This window comes from Phoenix dactylifera, chromosome 3 (genome assembly GCF_051530095.1).
Source record: "Phoenix dactylifera cultivar Ajwa chromosome 3, Ajwa_hap1_PhDact_Kaust_v1.1, whole genome shotgun sequence".
In the NCBI taxonomy this organism is placed as follows: Eukaryota; Viridiplantae; Streptophyta; class Magnoliopsida; order Arecales; family Arecaceae; genus Phoenix; species Phoenix dactylifera.
The window spans coordinates 6,589,505-6,610,238 of record NC_143192.1 but is presented as its reverse complement, the minus strand read 5'-3'; the positions used below and the strand labels follow the sequence as shown (position 1 = coordinate 6,610,238).

The following is a 20,734-nucleotide window of genomic DNA, read 5'->3' as shown; positions in this document are numbered from 1 at the left end:
CTTTCAACTGCACTAGAATATGGAACATGTGGAACATACTCCTTATTTATCTGTGATGATAAAGTAGATGAAAGCCTAAAATGAATACTCACAATCTTGGTATTTTCCATTCCAAAATACTCTAAGACCTTCTCAGTATATTTCTTCTGAGTCAAATACTTTTTGCTTTTCAATCTTAACTAATCTTTGTTCGGGGGAAAAATGGACCACCCCACAAATATAATTAAAAAGCCTAAATCCGACAGCAAGCCTGATCGTAGAAGGCCGCGCCGAGCTCATGCAAACCGAGCCGAACTCACGAGGCCGAGCTCATACAGACCGAGTCGAGCTCATGCAGGCCGAGCTCATGCGTGGTCACCCTCGGGCTAGATTTGAACTATAAAAGGAGGGGGAGATCTCGAGGTCCCCCGAAGAAAGCCATCAGCCGCCGCACCACCCGCCGGAGCTCCTACTTCTCGATCTGCGGTCACCCCCGGGTCCAATTTTCAGCAACAGTTGGCGCTAGAGGAAGGGCTCGAGTCGTGACCATGAAGCTAAGGAGTAAAGGAGCCTCTAACACCTCCCGACATCGCGTACCAAGTCCTGAACACTCAGTCCAGAACCCATCACCAAGGCCTCCGGTGGATCCAGTCCCCCAAGTCCAACCAGAGCAGTTCAACCTGCTTGTTCAACAAGTCCAAGCACTCATTGCAGCCATTCAAGGTCTACAGTAAATAGAAGACCAACCTCTACTCCCTCCTCACGAGCATGAGTCCTCAGGGCGCCGTTTGCGACGTCATTTTTCTATAGAGCGTTGCCACCACCAAAGCTCCCACCGAGCTCGACCCCCAAGCCGGGAGGGCTTGTCGCGCATCCATTATTCTGAGAGCTCGTGCCAAAGCCTGACGCCTGATCGGTTCTTTCAATTTTGAAAATAAACCACGCAATAGCACGTATCCTGTAGGATAGGGATTACGGGTGTCGGTCCACAGGGATTGAAGAATAAATTATTTTTCTTTTAAAAATAAATCAAAAAGAAGAATTTGCTAACTTGATTTAACTAAATTAAACTATGAGTACGGATTGGAATTTATCAGAGTAAATAGATCTAGGGTTTGGAATCCACCACATAGCATTGCATCAAGGATTGTGTTCTTAATTTTTGTCTTTTGGAGAGGCATGCAATTTTGGCTACAAGCCTTTTAAAATAAAAGCATAAAGAGTGTTAGGAAGATCCATCTTCGGTGTAGCATGAAGTGTCTACCTAAGTATGCTAATCTAGGATGCAGCACACTTCATCTTCCTAGGCATGGATCATCTTAGACTACTTTAGCAAACATGATTAGTAACTAGCATGCTCGAAATTTAAATATCATAAAGAAATATTTCATTGAAAATAAGAATTTAAACAAGCTCCAAAATAATAAAAAAGTAAGAACTACAATTGCCCTGATACATTGCTAGGGCTTCATCCAGCCCTAGACTAGACGTTTAGCCGAGCATGGCTTCCGGATGACCTCCCATCTTCAAATGAAATTGATCACTTCTCATTATTCCCAAAATATCACAACTCTTCTCTTTCCTCCCCTCTCTCTTCTTTTTTTTTATTTCTTTCTCTCGGCTTACTTCTTCTTCTTCTTCACCGAAACAGAGCCTCCCCCCTGTTTCTTTCTTCTCAACCGAGCTCTCTCCCTGCCTCCCCCCTTTTCGAACGCCTCAGCCCCCTCCTTTTATAGCCGTCCGGCGCATGCGGAGAGAGGGAAGAAGGGATCACGGCGGCTGATTTCGGGGCGTGGTGCCGGGATGCAGATCGCGGGAGAGCAGGAAGAGGGGCCGCGGGATCTGGTCGGTGATGGCGGAGAGAGGTGCCGACTGATGAAGTGGCGGAGGATCTGGTCGCTCCGGATGCACCACGGGCGGAAGACGGGGCGACGATGCTGGGATTTCGACGCGGCTGGGTCGCTGATCTTGGAGGAGAAGACGCCGCACGCGATTGATGGTGGAGGACCTGGGGACGACGACGACGTTGGGGCGTTTGGCTGGGACGAGCTCCTTCGATCGCGCGGGGGAGGATTGCATCGCGTGGGACTCGTGAACGGGCAGGGGGGGCGCTCTGTGAGGCGAGATCACGGGAAGAATAGATAGAGGGAGGAAGAAGATAAACAGTGAAACAATTATATATATATATATATATATATATATTATTTCTCACTGTTCATATGAACAGTGTTTTTACGGGACACTGTTCATATGAACAGTGAATCCAGTGATTCTCCCGAAATTATTTTTATTTATTTTATTATATTAATTATCTTCTTTTTTTTTTGTTTTCAATTTATAAATTTTATATGAAGGCTAGTAAGGAATTGGTTGGAAATTGACTTTGGGTTTGAGGTGGGTCATGATGGTTGACTTGTCCTTGAGCCTATTGTCATTTAAATTTAATTCTTGCTAAGCTGCTTCAGATCAAACTCGACCAGGCAAGACTAAAAACCGGACCGTGACCTAATAAAAATGGTTAATCAAACCTTTGCCCCATATATAATTAATTATAACTTTCGATCGAATCAGGACCAAAACCCATTTAATTATAACCTTAGCTTGATTACAACTCCATCAGGTTACCAAATCGGGTCAACACAATCTCCTCCTTATATGTTTTCATGAACGATTACAACCAGGAGAGAGACAAGTTTAGAGTCTGTTTTGAGAAAAGAATTATTTACCTCTTACCATATTTTAAATTCATTTCAATGTTTATTTAATTTTATGGTAAAATATGTATTTATCAGTTTAAAAACATTGATAAGTGCTATGGAAAGATAACTAAATTATAAATTATTAAGCACTTATCAACGCCTCGAGTATGGAAGCACCCATCTGAGGCGGGGTCTGCCCCATGCCAAGCTGCAACAGGAGCCTTACTCGAGCTCGGCAGAAAAGTTGAGGACTTGGAGCGGCAAATACAGATGCTTCGAGATCAAGGCTCGAAGCAAGACGCCGACCTTGACTTTACAACAGAGTCTCCATTCCCTCAATGGATCATGGATGAGTCAATCTTCCAGAAGTTCAAGATGCCACAAATTGAGCTATACGATGGCTCATCCGATCCTCTGAATCATTTGGAGAGCTACAAGGCCCTTATGACACTCCAAGGAGCCACAGACGCTCTACTCTACAAAGCCTTCCCAGCGATTCTCCGCAAGGCAGCTCGTCTTTAGTTTTTCGGACTAAAGCCCAGCTCGATTCTCTCTTTTGAATAGCTGGACAGGCAGCTCGCCACCCATTTTGCCGCTAGCTGGCGTCAGCGCCGGACCTCAGACTCTCTCTTCGCCATCAAGCAGAAGGAGGGAGAATCCTTAAAAGATTACATCAATCGCTTCACCTCGGCCACATGGGAGGTTTGCGATCTCGACCAGTCAATCGCCATTTCAGCATTGAAGACTGGAGCTCAGTCCTACAAATTTCTCTTCTCCATCGAGAAGAGCTTTTCCGCTAACTTTGTTGAAATGTTGGCCCGAGCTCGCAAGTACGCCAAGGCTGAGGAAGCCATGGCCTTTCAGCAGGAGGCAGCCGAACGACCTGCCAAGATGCAGATGACGCGCCAGGAGGAGCACTTCCAACCAAGCAGCCGATCCTCCTGGCATGAGGAAGAGCCTCCTTGGCCCAAGAGTCTAGCTCACCCGAGGTCTCCCTTCAAAAATTTCAGACATACACTCCCCTCGCATCCACCCAAGTAGAGATCCTCATGGAGATTGAGGGTCAGGGCTACCTCCGACCTTCATTGAGAATGCGACCGACAGAGTCGCAGAAGTACTCGAAAAAGTACTGCCACTTCCACCGAGATCGCGGCCATGATACGAAGGATAGCTATGAGCTCCGTGATGAGATCGAGGCACTTGTCCGCCGAGGTTGGTTGAGTTGTTTTGTCCATGATCAGGCCTACAGGAGAGAGCCCGAGGAACAAAACCCAGTGCCGCGTGAGGAGCGGAACGACAACTGACCTCTCACGGGCATCATCAATATCATTAGAGGGTGGGCGAGTAGAGGCACCTGAAGCATCGAAGAAGGAGCTTCCTCCAAGCATCCATGCACTGCGAAAGTCATCTCCTTTTCCGATGAAGACCAAAAGGGTGTTGAGCCCTCTTTATGATGACACGGTAGCTATTTCCTTCATCATTGCAAGGCTTTAAAAAGAATTTTAGTACATAATGAAAGCTCGGCTGACACCTTATTTTGTAATGCCTTTCAAAGGATGAGCGCTCCTCCGGCCAGATTCACAAGAGATTCCATCCCAAGAAAGTACTATGAAGTTAAACCTTCTCATGGCCCAGGTCAGCCGGCCTACAACACAACTCTTGGCCAACCAAGGCAACAACGAGATTAGGTCCAGCCTGGCAAAGAAAAATGCTCTTGGGTAGCCATGGATCCTACATGGTCATGGCTCCTCGACCTCGAGGGGCAATGGCGCGGCCCAGAGCTCAACGCATGCCGCCTAACGGCCTTCAACGACACCCAGCAGGTGTTGAGCCAAGTCCTGAGGGACCTCGAAGTTCGGAAGCTATTAAAATATCTCCAAAAGGTACAGAACACCACTTTAGCTTTAAATAATTTCAATAGTTTACCTATTTTCAGGTCGGAAAATTCAAAAGACAACCTACGAATATTTCTATCTCCAACGTCGCCCCGCTCCGAATGAGGGTGCACGATCGCTAACGGACGAAGTCCGTCTTCTGTATGTGTCTCCAATAATGCCCCGACCAAGCTCAAAATGCTCCAACCAAGCTCGGGACGCTATTTCGACGCCACTTCGACGCCATTCGATGCCCTTCAACGACATTCGACGCCATTTCGACGCCATTCGACGCCTCCTACGACAACACACCCCGATCTGAGTGGGGGCACCCTGCTGAGTCGACCAAAAATCAAAGAAGGCCGCTAAAGTCGACCTCGGAACAAAGTCGCTTAACTCGGCTTGGACAGCTCGGCTTAAGGCCGTTAGCTCCGACTACACGAGAGGTACACCCTTCTTAGCACATATATCTCCATAGACATTTGCCTATATTACAGGACAATCGACGACTGGACTACTTCCTTCGCTCGAGCCAAAAAGCAGCTCAAACTCGAAAGTCGGGGGGTAGTGTTCGAAGAAAAAATGGACCACCCCACAAATACAATTAAAATGCTCCAATCCGACAGCAAGCCTGACCTCAGAAGGCCGAGCCGAGCTCATGCAAGCCGAGCTCATGCAGACCGAGCCGAACTCACAAGACTGAGCTCATGCAGACCGAGCCGAACTCACGAGATCGAGCTCATGCAGGCCAAGCCGAGCTCATGCAAGCCAAGCCCAGAAGACCGAGCTCATGCAGGCCGAGCTGAGCTCATGCAGGCTGAGCCGAGCTCCGAAGATGGAGCCCAAGAGGCCGAGCTCGTCGTCCACATGCTGCAGCCATGCCCTGCAGCAATCTCACCGCATCATGCTTTGCTTGTCGGCCACGCCACGACATATCAACCAGGGACCATACCCTGCTACGACTGTCAACAATTAAATGCGCATGATCTCCAAAATCTCAGGCCATCTATGGCAACTCGTTGACTCACTCAACTCCGTCCAGTCACCCACGGCAACTCATTAATTCATACGATCACGCCCAATCATGACGGTAACTCATTAATTCGTCCAATCACATCACAGATAACCCTGCACCTCTCCTATAAAAAGAAAAACTTCTTCCTCTTAAAGAGAGGACTTCTGACTTTTGGCTGGGCCTACTAAACTCAGCTCTAACTTGAGCGTCGGAGGGCCCTCACCGAAATCCCACCGGTGAGGCTTTGTGCAGATCTGCCACTGCACGGGAGATGGCACTCGTCCTCTTCTTCCACTCACTGGCACCTCCTTCGACTCCTCCGGCGTGGTCACCCTCGGGCTAGATTTGAACTACAAAAGAAGGGGGAGATCTCGAGGTCCCCCGGAGAAAGCCGTCTGCCGCCGCACCACCCGCCGGAGCTCCTCCTCCTCGGTCCGCGGTCACCCCGAGATCCAATTTCCAGCAACAATCTCCATATCAAGAATCTTCCTAGTTGCTCTCAAATCTTTCATCTCAAGTTCACCACTCAATTGTGCTTTCAACCCATTGATTTCCAACATACACTTGGAATCAATAAGCAAATCGTCAACATATAAGAGTAAATAAATAAAAGATCCATCTGCATGTTTCCTAAAATACCCATAACTGTCATGCTTAATCCTAAGTAGTCATTTCTAACAATAAAAGAGTCAAACCATATAGTGACTTTTAAGCAGACAAACATGGTCATCCTTCCCTTAGTCACAAATCTCTCAGGCTGATGCATATAAATCTACTCTTCAAGTTCAAGAAAGGTATTCTTACATCAAGTTGCTTCAATTTCAAGTCATACATGGTGTTTGCACATAAGGCTTTCCTCGCTGCCTAGGGATGGGTATGCCATAAAGTTTGTTTGATAGGTCAATAACAAGATCAGTAGATAGGCATGCAGGCATACTACCAGTGTTAGAGCAGTCGAAAAATAGTGATCGAAAGGAGGATATACTAGTAGCGTGATTCTAAGTGTGCTGACCTTCAAAAAGTTTTACCATCATCACACCATCATTCAAAAAAGATGAATTTGGATAAAGATAGGGGTGTAGCTTGGGTTATGATAGTAAAAATCTCTAAGTTAACACTACTCTTAAAATATGAAAAAGTAAAGTGCAAGGTAAAGTAAAGTTAAGATAAAATAAAGTAGATGTTGAAGGATCTTTCACAAAGTACAATTACGCTTGGGTTATGATAGTAAAAATCTCTAAGTTAACTCTACTCTTAAAATATGAAAAAGTAAAGTGCAAGGTAAAGTGAAGTTAAGATAAAATAAAGTAGATGTTGAAGGATCTTTCACAAAGTACAATTACGCTTAATTATACTATGAAAAAAATAATTGTAACACAAACATTGGTCCCTATAATTGCCCACATCATCACTATCCTCTGTAGTTTCAAAGGTTTGCTCATATGATCCCATGTGTAGCATGACCATGACCAGATCACTATCCAATATTCTTCAGTCTGTCACTCGTACCAATGCATCATAGTTGATCATGGTCAAGTTTTAATCTTTCGGCCTACCTATTTATGTCTTGGCTGAATTCTACTTTTTTAGCCTGCACCTCCACACTTAGTGTAATTTAGTACTACTAAAAATATGCAGTCCAACAAGGATTACATGACTTTCATCTACTTTGACTTTATCTAATCTAATCCACGTGGCGCTTGCCCATGAATGCCTGCAAGATTATTGCGATAGGATGTAAAACACATGGTGACCAAAGCAATACACTAATGAATTATGTTTCATAGCAGGTGGTAAACGTCATTAACACCAACATATTCAATTTGATTGTAGTCCTTAACAACCAACCGGGCCTTGTACCTAACATCTTCAACTCTTGGGGTACTATCTTTCTTCTTCAAGACCTATTTGCAACCAACAATCTTCTTACCTTTAGGCAGTTTGACCAACTCCTAAGTGTGATTTGCATGCAAAGACTCAATCTTCTCTTGCATAGCAACTACCTACTTAGCAAAATCAATTTTTGAATATGTGGAAGGCTCGCTACTATTAACTACCTCTACTGCCATTAACAAAGCATAAGCAACTAAATCTATATAGTCATATCTCTGATATAATCAAATCTCTCTTCTCTATCTGCCTTTAGCAATAGTATACTCCTCATCCTGGGGTGTTTCTTTCATCTCAGTAGTACCAAGCACCTATTCTGAATTAGGCTAAGAAGAAAAATTATGCTGCAAGGAACTAAATCACAAAAAACAGAAAACCCCTTTCTTGAGTGAAGCATAGCAAAATCATCAAATGTCATATCCCTACTAATTATTAATTTGGGTTGCTTGGAATCTAGACACCACAACCTATATCCTTTCACCCCAAATGCATAGCTAAGATATATGCGCTTTGCTCTAATTTTCCATCATCAACATGAGCATCTGCAGGACAATCTAAATACTCTCGAATCAAACTAGTCAATTGGGTTACCAAACAATACCTCTTCTAAAGTCTTACACCCAATAATTGTGGATGGAGAGCGATTCACCAAGTAATTGTGGATGGAGAGCGATTCACCCAATCTCTCTTCTATTGATTCTCCATCCTGTTTAATGAGAACTCCCCTTCCTCTCCTTTACTTTCTTTTTAAAGGTAAAGGAAGTTCACGACTGGGAGTTTATGTTTTTGCTCAAAAGTCCTATGATAAGCTAGCATTTGAGAGCATACAACGAGCTCTCTCCAAGAGGATTCTGCTCATATACAGCCACTACATTCTCCTGTTATGCATGTCTAATTGTCCTGCATCTGATGATACTCTCATTTTTGGAACTCATCAAACTTAGAAGAACAAAACTTCAATCCATTAACTATTTTAAGCCTCTTGATCTACTTCTTAGTCTATTTCTCAATCATACTGCTTAAAGTGTTTAAATATTTCATCTTTATATTAAAATATAAACACCCAAACTTTTCTAGAATAATCATCAATAAAGATAAACATATACCAAGCACCACCCTTAGAAGGAATACATGAGGCTCCCCAAAGGTCTGAATGAGTATAATCAAAAGTACCCTTGGTCCTATGAATTGCCATATTGAATCTAACTCTTTTATATTTGCCAAATACATAATACTCATAGAACTCCATCTTTTCTATACTCTACTCACAAAGAAGATCTCTCTTATTCAACACAGTTAGCTCACAAAGAAGACCACTCTTATTCAACACAGTCAGCCTTCTTTCACTTATATGTTCTGGTGATATCAGAATTTTTTATGAAAGATGAAGAAATGGCTGCTACACCTATAACAGCAGCATCTTAAAGTATATATAAGTTTCTAGACCTCTTATCTTTCATTACAATAAGGGCTTCTTTGTTAGCTTTTATAACTCCATCTTCAACTATGTACTTGCACCCATTAGCATTAAGGATGCCTTAAGAGACAAGATTCTTTTTCAAATCTAGACACACAGAACATCAACCAAGGTTTTCACCACATCATCATGCATTTTAATTTGGACTCTGCCTTTTCTAACTATTTTACAAGTAGCATTATTGCCCATCAATTAATTCATAGGTGGAGAACCAATCCCTATTGGAACACGTACGGCAGGAACAACCCAAGTTTAGAATCTATTTATCCTTAGATCTAATTCAATCGGTCAGCGACAGAACATCTTCAACACCATCAAAATCACCCTCTATAACACTAGATTTTGTAGATTTTTCTTCTTTTTTGGATCCTTCTATTGTTTGTTTTTAGCTTATAATAATCAATCTTGATATGTCCTTGCTTGTAACAGTTGTGACAAGTCAAAATCTTGTCTCTATACTTTGATTTAAAGTTACGTCTACTACTACTCAATCCTCTTTCGTTACACCTCACCCTAGCAAACATGTCTTCTGCTTGACCTTAACTCATATTTCTAATTATGTGCTTCTCAGTCAATTCTTTTAAAAATAAGGATGCATGTTTTAACACCCTCCAAAGAAATAGTATCCCTATCGTAGAGGAAGGTATATCTAAAATGCTTGTATGAAGGAGCTAAAGCATACAACAATAGGAGGGTTCGATTCTCGTCTTCAATTTGGACATCATTATTCTTCAAATCCATAATAATAAAATTAAACTCAGCAAGATGAGAATTAATGGGTCCAAATAATAGTTAGACTAAGTACAACGCTTATAGTCTAATCTTTCTTTTCTTTTACACATATGGAAGGTTGCACTGGATGCGTGATACTCTTAGGACATCATAACCTAAAATTGTTCCAAACCAATGATGATAAACCAAGATCTACAAATCAATATTAGTAGCCCTACCTCTAGATGATAGAGCCTAGATGTAGATAACATCCCTAAGCTGGGTCCATCACCAAAGAATTCTATCTATCCCCTACTCTAAGCTACTCATCAAAATTTATAAATAGGAAGATTAGGATTTTACCTCCATTAAGGGTTGAGAGTGTAAAACCTCACTCCATATTTTCTTTGTTCGAATTACACACCCCTACACAAAATCAAGACCATCAATTAGAGGATATACATAGAAGGAACAAAACTAACGATGCAGAAATATATGGAAGAGATGAAGAAAGGATAAAGCCAACAAGTTGGCGGCATCCATTGGTTAGAAGTAGTTTGATATGGATAATAATCAGCCGAATCGCTAAACAAGAGTCTAATCAGGGCAAAGACAGTGCAATAGAAGTTAATATCATATGGGATCTAGTGATGCCCAATGAAGGGCAAGGTGGAGGCTAATACATTGGACGATCGCAAAAATACAAATTCAAGATCCTCTTCAAAGGTAGATTGAGGGACACAGGGAGACATAGGGAGAGAAAAGAGCCATCTATTAGGGTCCACCTAGATACATTTAGAGAGAGAAACAAAGAGAAATACGTAGAAAAGGAAGAGAGAGTGCGTATAGGAGTTTTGTGGGTGTCCCATCAAGCCAAAGAAAGCAAAGCGAGAGGGGTAAAAAAAAGAGGGAGGGCGATGGTCTTATGCTGATGTTGGTACGTAACGATAGCATGACCGATGACAAGCAACGACAACTAGAAAAAAAGAAGGAAGAGGAAAAACAAGGGCTAAAACAAGGGTCATGGCTCAATATTCTGATCGAGCCTCAGTTTGTTTGTTGGTGGCTAAGCTCTGGTGCCATGTTAGAAGGGGTCTAAGCGCCTACGTCGAAGAGAAAGAAGAAGAGATCATTAATCTAAGAAGATCACCAAACTTGATGTGGACTATTTTGGCTACGACAGAAAAGACTAGACAGAATTCATAATCAAGATGCACGATATTGAAAAGTTAAATTGCATGCCAAACTTTTGAAGGCCATAACTCGCCCCTACAACATCTTATTGAGGTACTCCTTTTTTTTAACTTTCGAGCTTTATGATATAGTGCCATCGTTAAGGGTGCTATGCACCGAGTGATCAAGACATAATTCCATCTTTGAGCCCTGAAATAGGTAGCTTAAAGTAATTTATTTTTCCAAGAAAGACTTTAACTAAGCATATCTCTCAATTCTAGAAGAATTAGGTAGAGCAATTGAAGAAAAAAATGATTTAGTAATAGAGATCTATCTCTATAGAATTTTAGCTTTTTCACAATTATTTCTACTAGTTAGGTCTATTTTTTGAAAAAGTTGTATCACTAGTATAAATTAGGGCTAAAACTTGATCGAATATGGATCAGATTTTAGTATATCCATATCCATTTTTATTTTATCTGATGAAGACAAATATGGATTTGAAAATTAATCAGATGCAAAAATTTATATCCATATTTGTTTTAAACGGATGTCGACATAAATTGGATATTGGGAGTATGAAGATATATACAGATACAAGTTGGATAATTAAATTTTATGACCACAAAATCAATGATATTACTAAGTAGATGGTAAGTCAAATAAATAGCATGTTAATGTGGTTATATATTTTTCTTAAAAGTTAATGAATTCTATATAAAATTGAATAGAGTTATACATAGAATCGGATATTTGGATATAGATCGGATAGTTGTCTATCTATATCCATATTCATTTTTCTTTGACGAATATAGATGTGGATGCAAATAATAGCTGGATGTTCAAATTTCTATCCATGTCTATATAGATTCGGATATGAAAATAGATTCAAACGAATATTATCTGGTCCCCTTTCATCTCTAGTATAAATAGAGACTATGTAACTTGGTTTATGATTTATTCATTAAAGAAAAAGAGACCTAGATCCTATTTTTGTGAAATTTTCTATTTTTTTAATATTTTTAAGAGATTCAAGTTGAGCAGACCAAGGAAATTACTTTCTTCTTTCCAATTGGATAATTGATGGCTTGAAACAAGTGATGAGGTCAGTGAACAATAGAGTAGGAGACGAGATGGATGCCGAAATAGGAGATTCAGGATGAGAAATATGGCAGTTCTTGATGGAATACAGACTAGCGGCCACAACCCAAGGTCGGAACAGGAAGGAGAGAGGGTATTGATGAAGTCGAAGGTGTATGGCAAGGTTGATGCAATAGATCCTGGTAAGAATGGTGTTTGCGGCATGACAATTCAAAATCGATATATATGTAGAGAGAGAGGATCGTCGGTTGTCGTGCATCTCCAAGGTAGGGGGTGATTTAATAGAAGCAGGGGCTAGGGTTTTCCTAACATCTAGGAGAGTTCACAAGGAGTTGGGAGTTAATCTCCTCCTCCAACTCGAACATGGGATTAGAGTTCGATTGGCACTCAAATAGAGGATCAATGCTTTTTTTTTTGGTACAACAATGGCTCACACACAATGGGTGTGAATGTGGCCAACAAAATCAGAAAAAATGAGGTCATGCAATGGCTCAGGAACGGACCGGTGGTTGGCCCAAAAAAAGTCTCCATAGTGGTGAGCCGAAAAGGAGGTAACCCAGTTTGTGGCACCATTTGCTTCCCTGTAAACATGTGTAGTCTGATAGGAGCCACACTCTCTCAGTAGTCTGTGGATGTCGTGGAGCAGCAGTCTCCCCCCAATAGCACAACCCCGATCTCGAATCTACTCAATCACCATAGCCGAGCTAATGGCTTGGCCATGTACAACCCACTCATGCCATAGAAGACCAATTGAATTCCATACTTTCCGCATCTCAATCTCCTATGGTAATGCAGACTTTGGAGATATATCATATGAATGTATCACTGTCTACCATTGTAGTGCAAGCCCTTGGAGATGGACTCCACCTTCGACCAAAGGCATTATTCTGGTATTTCCCATCCTTTCTTGAAAAGTAAGGCTGTGTGCCTCTTTCTTGGAAGTGGGACATTTTTAAGCCCTTGACGGCCCGAGTGCTGTTCGACTGCATCTTAATCCATGGCTATCAATTTATGTGGATATCTTTACTCTATCTATTCTCTCTCTCTCTCTCTCTCTCTCTCTGTATATATATATATATATATATATAGACACACTTTCTGAGGCTGCCACGGGCAGTACGTATGCAATATCCCCATCAAATAACTGAGCACAAATAGAAGAAATCCGCACATATTGTTGCACTTTTCCTTCCTGGATTCGATGTACCTACATGAAGTGGTGGTTTAAAGTCACTGTTTTCTACCTACACGCATGAGAAGGGGTCTATTGCTGCTTTTTTCCAAGAAACAAACGCATCTCCTATCGCGTGCTAGGGTTTTGAACACGATGATGCTCTTCAGCTCAGCATGCGTTGGGCCTCAACCTAAAATATTACACCCACTGGCCTGGTTTTGCATACTTTTCACCATCCAACGTATGTAGCTCCAAGGAGAAAAGATGCCGGAGTCTACCATGATATCAAGTACTATCCATGACAGCATTACACACATTCCATAAGACATTACTGACCTTTTGACTCCACCCTTCCATCCACCCCAATGCACTATAGATCATGAGGACCCTCTGTCAACCAAAAGACCCCAACGCGTTGACATTACCATGGCCTTCCTCCCCCTAGAACCCTCTCTCATCATCTCCCCCAAGGTGAACCTTAAGACCCTTTCACACATCCCACTCCCCATGTCCTCCACCAAATATTGGACACACGCTCCCCTCCCCCCTCCTAGTTTCCAAACTTTAACTCCGGTTCCATAAGGAGCCATTTCCGTCACCCATCAGGGTCCACGCCCACCAACCTTAGTGGAAAGTGGGCAGACCTTACATCTCAACTTGGCCTTGTCTTTAAAAAGAGAGAGAGAAAGAGAGGAATGGAAAGAGATCATTAGAAGGCAGGAATTCCTTTGCCTTTAGCCTCTCCTTGCCTCTGTGGTTTCTATAGGTGCTGATTGACAAAAGCAGGGTCAACATGGATTAAATAAAGCTCTCCTTAGCTTGCCGGTGATTAAGTAAACAAACTCCTCCTCTAATGCTTTATTTTTTGGAAAGGTTCGCGTGCTTATTGCACGAATCATCTTTTGTCTTGTCCCCTCTCAAAGGTAGGCCCCTCCCCTTCATTTGGACACTTGTCCACCTGTCATTGACCCTCCAAGAGCTTTCCCGTAACTAAACGACAAGGGCTTCCACTCAGTGAGATAATGGCCTCATTAGCCTTTCGGTTATATTAGCATTGGTGGAAAAAAAAAACAACAAAAGAAGGCGTGCTGGTGAGAGTTTTGTGCTTCTTTCTCTTGTTGAAGCCATGGCTTCAATGAATGAATGAGCTAGAGATGATATTGACACTTGTCGTGTGCCAACTTGGTAGGAATGGAACACCTCAGAACAAAAAAAAAAAAAAAAAAACTGGCAGGATTAATGGAATGTTACCATCCGTGATCGTACCATCGAACAATCGTTGGATACATCGAATTTAGCTCTATCGGCCCGAGGCATGCCGTACATGCACGTCAAGGATTGGTCTTGGACAACCTCGTCAGTTCCGTGATCTAGTGATACTGGCAGCGCTTAGCCTATTAGATTTCCCAGGAGCACCAAACTAAAGAAGGTTATATGTTTGAAGTCTAGAGACTATAGGCCTAGAGGTGTCGAGCATTTCTTAAAAGTAAAAGAAAAGAAGAGAGAGAGAGAGAGAAGGAATGGGATTGCTGTCCATGTCACAACATTCCTTTTTTGATGGAGTGCCTTTCCTTGACCTAATTAAAGCTAGCCAATCTCATTCTCATCCCATGGACTTCATTAAATTAGTAGGATTATTAGAGCAGTACTCCTAATTTTCAAATCCTCAATACAAACACTAATGGATGTGGATGAGATGCGAAGAAGATCTGCGTGCAAACGGTGCTTGATGACGGTTCCGAAAGGTACTTCAGGAGATGGAAAGAGCCTTGCAATGTCTTATAGAGATTTCTAGTGGATGTAGATGTCATAGCCTAAGGTTGAGGTGGGGAGCCACCATCCAATTGCACACACCTACTAGACCATGGTTTAAGCAAGCAATTCTGGCTTTTAGAAAGAAGCATTAGAATAAAGATCACATAATTGAAGCGGAAGTTCAGTATGCAAAAGAATTGGTGCACATATCTTGTTATCATTTTCTGTGTTGACATGGTTTCTCTTGATAATTAACCTATGGCTATGTGGATTAATTGATTAGTTGAGGTGATTTGATCTTTGTGAAGAAATGTTTATGATAGATTATGAAGAAGTATGAATGCATGCGCATGTCCCTCTACATCAGGACGCTGATTCAGCTTATGCGGCATTAAGATCCTGCTTTCAATATATAGTGATGTCGCTGGCATGGGCCTGAGGAAGGAGGTTAGTACCTTGGTGCACTAATCTTTGCTCCCTTGATGGTTTTCACTGTTTACTGGTATATGAAAGCAAAACCACGGCATAGAGCCACCACCAACTCCCCTCTCACGTGTGCTCGTCGTATTTGGTAGCATTAGGTATCAGAAAAGACTAAAACTAGATTCTCATGAGATTTGGTTGAATTAATGTTTCTACATGTCTTGTTGGTTTTGATGCTGTGGTTGGTGGGTAACAGGCATTTGAGTTAAAGTTGGACTGTTACTGTCTTTCTTGTCTACATCAACCGAGCTTATAGATTTCGAAATAATTCAGTTTTGTTGTCTTATGAATTAAGCTTCAGGAATGTCACACTATGATTCTTCTGTAGAGATGGTTATAGAATCCTAGTCTTGGTTCTTGTGTTAAATTTTCGATCAAAAGATATCGTTTTGCATTGCACTGTAGATTATTTGCTCGGTTCTCCCATGAATCTCTGAATCTCTGGTACTTCGGACTTCTATTAGCTTACTCCCTAGCTGGTTTTCAACCCTAAACAGAAAGTTCCATCACAAAATTCTCCACCCTTTCCAGCTATCAAGTCACTATCGGCCCACAGTTTTTCGGTAAACATTGGATGGGTATTTTCCCTTCCACACTCCAGACATCTCTTTCCACACATTCTTATTGAAGACCATTCCTAGAACATACGTGAAAAAGCAACATGGAAGCAATCAATTGCATCCTTGAAGTTTGTACTCCACCAACACCACCAACACCAAGCTTGTCCTTCACTGTTTTTGTCATTGGTTTTACTTGCACTACCTAGGAAGGGATATAAGTTAATGTTATTATCTTAAACATCTTTTTTCTGATATACGTTCTCAGAGCAACACTAACGAAACCCACTGACAAAGGATTATAAAATTTTTGATATATCAGTTAAACACATTTAAATTCTGCTCTGTAGCTATTCACCAGCTCCAATCCCCTTCGAACCTTGATACATGACACAAGAATCATGAAAGAAGAATCACATTCATTTCAGAGAATATTTGCAGTGTTGCAGATTCTAAAGAAGATACCTAACTATTTTCACCACTGATATATAAAAATGGTTCGAGATTACCATAAACAAACAAGCATGAGCACGCGTGGATAGCTACAGTGTTTTTAAGGGAAGCATTCAGGAATCGTCTTCGGTTTCAGTGAAGAACGGAAGCTTTCGCTGTCCACAGTAAAAGGTGAGCACTGCAAGGTATTAAACGAATCAACACGGGACCACTTGGGTGTATACTTACCCGGATGTCATTTCTTTGAGAACAAGGGACTAAGAAGATAACAGCAATTATGATGATGATAATGATGGTGCATAGATATTATCAAAGCAAAACGCAACTCCATACAAGCACTACCATGTTTCAAGCATTTAATGAACATAATGAAATCTTAGCTCCTCCTAGTTTTGATATTAAAAAGCATTACCTTCTCTTGGTCATTATTTTCGTTCACAAATAATGTAATGCTTATAAAGAAACGAGAGAGAGAGAGAGAGAGAGAGAGAGAGAGAGAGAGAGAGAGACCTACCACCTCCAACCACAAGCTCAAAGCCTAACGCCCTTGAAGGACCCATGGCCTCCCTATAATAATTGCCCACGACCTCAGTGGAAAGAACACGAGGCTCTGCATACTTTGTTGTCCCCATCCTCCCCCTTCCTCTCTTCTCTTGATTTAAATTTTTAAATGCCCGCATGGTGATGTCATGCCAACGGATACATCCTCCTTAAAAGCCCTCCTCGCCCCATCAAAAGCCAAAGAATTCCCTTCTCTCCGTGCTTTCTCGCATGGCGACTCAAGAAGGGTCTGAGGCCTCGGTGGCTAGCTCCTCTACGGCGCCCAACAATTGGTGGGAGGTTCATGCGAACCCTCTTTCATCTTGGAACACCATGGGCCGGTGGCAGCCTCCGAATCCCCATTCCAACTCCTCTTGTGACGAGGACATCTCCAACACCACCACGTCATTCACCAACACTTCCAACCATTCAGGCCTCACCATGGATTCGTCCTCTGCCAATCTCTCCGGCGAACCGGTCGAGAACCACTTATGGAGCCAAGTTCTGTTGTGAGTACAGTCCATAGCCTTATATTGATTTTAACTTAGTGAAGAGGGAATCTCTGATTTTTTTTTTCTTTTTAATAAGAAGGAATCTAACTAATTAAGTAGTAGTGCAAACTTAGGGGAGAAGAAAGTAGATAAAAATTATGCTGGTGCAAACAGATGGAGATCTAGAGAAGTGATCTCCAGCAATTAGCAACTAAAATAGTGGAGAGGCTAGCCCAGGTTCTTTGAATCTTTTCTCCAAAAAGATCTTTACGTATTGCTTTTAATATTTCATTGGTTATTATGCTTTCTTTAGTAGTTCCGGTAATAGTTAAGCAAATCAAACTTTCCTACCTGACAATTAAATCTGGGTATATCAAATTTTAGTCACTTATAGAACTCAGGAATCAGTTACTTCTTGTTGATACGACCATTAAATGTTATGCACCACGAAGAATCTTGGAGGTAAAAGCTTTGAACTTGGTCTTTCAGAAACGTTGGAAGTGGTGGAGACTTGCACAGCAATCATGATAACGGAGAGAACTTCCTCGAGGTGCTGACCTCCAAGAGCCTGACGACAGAGATGTTCGACCCAGCCTGTGATTACCTCAAGAAGATGGACAATAGTTGGGAGTTCACGCAACCATGTTCGCTCAACAGCTTGGATAAACAGTTGACAAGCTATAATGGAAGCATCATGGAGCCAGCTGAAAGACTGACAAACTTATCGGATTTGGTTAGCAACTGGTCCATCGCTCCTCCAAATCCACAGCTCAATCCACCATCGACATGCAACGTTTCGATTAATCCCGCTATGGCTCGGTATTCCACATCAAATATTTCTTATATCAAACACGAGATTCCTAATTCGCCATCATATCCTGGCAGTGGAATGGGAGGAGACACAAATACAAGTTACGTGCCATGTTATGACCACGATACAAAAGAAGAAAGCCAACATCATCAGGACATGGGAGCTTCTATGCCTTCATTTCTAAGGCCGTTTAGTACTAACAATATTGGACACCAGATTGGTGTCAGCAATTTACTTATGGGCCTCAACAACAAGTTCTGCAGTGGGATGACAGACGTGCCTTGGTCTAACACGAGGAATTTATCAGAGCTTATCTCTTTTACTGACTCTTTGAACAAGCCAGCAGTGGACTTACGAGCCTCTAAGTCTTATACAAAAGTCTCAGATTCATCTGATAGTAAGAAGCAAGTCTTTGATAATTCATCAGTGAGTGCCATCAATATTTCTTAATTTAAATTATTATCAATATGGATTGATAACTTATAATGTATTCTCCAGCATCTCAACAGTTCTTTAGTATTTCTTTTTTCTTTTTTTTATGGGTGAAAAATAAGAGTTCAATTTGTTACTTGTAGACGAGAGGAAATGGGAGAAGCAGTGCAACAACAAGTGAAGGAAAAAAGAAAAGATCAGATGACAGTTCAGAAACTCTCTTCAAGAAATCTAAACATGAGAACTCAACTACATCATCTCTCAAGGTAAGTTGTATATATCCAAGTCCAGTAGAATAAATGTTAACTGATACGTACGTATTTCTTCATTTCATTCCTAGTTTACACATTCATTTAATTAAAGTGGAAGGCAGTTAAATGGAGCCAAAGGAGACCTTGCCTCTTCTTAGATGCTGGCCCTTCTCTAAGTGCTTGCACTAGAGAGAAATCCACTTCGACTGGGGATAGTGGCACTCTGAACTTTATTTTCAAAAACAAAAGCAAAAAGGAAGCAAACCATATTGTTTATAAAACCCAATAAGTACAGTAGAAAAATAAAAAGTAATTTTCTCCATACAGTTGCAGGCACCTAAAGTAAAGTTGGCAGATAAAATCACTGCACTCCAACAAATTGTGTCACCCTTTGGAAAGGTAAATATTTACAAATGTATTACAATGCGTTGATTCCCTGCTAAACAACATAAAAGTTTTCCAAATTTATCTTTTGTTCGATTTCAGACTGATACTGCATCAGTACTACATGAGGCAATCAATTATATCAGATTTCTACAGGAGCAAGTACAGGTAACACCGTCGACTTCCTTTAATTTCCAGTTCTAGTGACGATTGAAGTGCAAGCAATGAAGCGTGTTTTTTAGTAGTTACTATAGCCACTATAGTTTAGTTTCTCACTATAACCTGCTGCTTTATTACATTTACGTGCAAGTATTTCGCAGCATGTTATAGTAACATAATAAGTGGTTATAACTGAAGGAGTCAAGCTAATAAGACTGGCAAAGTACGTGTTAGCTAGTGTGACTCCATTCCCACTTCAACTGCGGATAAGAAGAACAAACTGGATGTTAGCCAGTTATTATTGCCCCATTAATGGAGTGTGGGACAAAATTATTACTTTGCATTGTTTAGTTTTCTAGCCGATTCATTATACGCATGCATGAAGGGGCTTAGTAGTTTTTCCGCTATTGTTATCAACTCCTCGAAACAATTTATGGTAACTCTTTATGGTACGCATGCAGTTGCTCAGTGACCCATACATGAAGTCAGGAGCTAGCAAGGTACTGAAAGATTTAATTCACTGTTGAGACTTTAGTTAATATGTACATATTATTATGGATCAATAAGTATATTGGTTTCAGGATCGCAATACATGGGGAGTCTTGGAGAGGACGGACAAGTCTGAACCAAAGCTTGATCTGAGGAGTAGAGGGCTTTGCCTAGTTCCTATTTCCTGCACTCCCCAAGCCTACAGGGATAACAATGGACCAGATTACTGGATGCCGACATACAGAGGTTGTCTATATAGATGAAGTACTATTTCTACTTCTGATTTCAAGTGGTAGTGAAACACTGTGGCACAACTACATCTGCTAAAAGAAAAAAGATAACAGAATTGGTGGTAAGTTAAGAACTGCTGCCTATAAAATATTTTGGTTTTGAAGGTTGAAATATCAATTGGTGTAAGAAATGAGATATTTGTATTCAATGAACTACTGATGGACCAAAATTTTACTCTACTGAAGGAACACCCACCTTGGCAAAATTGACTTCTTAAACTCTAACTTTCTCTGCCATTTTTATATATCTCAAGCATGAGCCACAGGCCAAATGATGTAACCGGTGCGTTTGGATGTACTTTGCGGTGCTGCCACTTTATAAGCACTCGAGCGAGCACTTTGGTGTGCCTCTGACACTACCCGGGTTTGGTTCATGCGCCTAGAACATCGATCTCCAGAAAATATGCAAGCTCGTATAGATAAGCCGATTTGTTTTTGTTTTTTTGTTTCTTTTAATCATCTTGTTTGATCGCATAGAACAATCATTCTAAGACCAACTGAGTAAAGAGGGACATTACATATGAAGAGAAAAGAGGCTTGCATCTG

At 41.4% G+C, this 20,734-nt stretch overlaps 1 protein-coding gene across 1 annotated transcript; it reads left to right on the top strand.

Annotated features, from left to right (window-relative positions):
• Positions 1-16,901: 16,901 nt before the first annotated feature.
• Positions 16,902-20,368, top strand: LOC103722337 (basic helix-loop-helix (bHLH) DNA-binding superfamily protein). Its single transcript, XM_008812860.5, has 7 exons — positions 16,902-17,390; positions 17,862-18,609; positions 18,759-18,881; positions 19,194-19,265; positions 19,353-19,418; positions 19,871-19,909; positions 19,991-20,368. Exons 1-7 carry the CDS (start codon positions 17,113-17,115, stop codon positions 20,159-20,161), a joined length of 1,497 nt encoding a protein of 498 aa, XP_008811082.2. The 5' UTR covers positions 16,902-17,112; the 3' UTR covers positions 20,162-20,368.
• Positions 20,369-20,734: the final 366 nt, after the last annotated feature.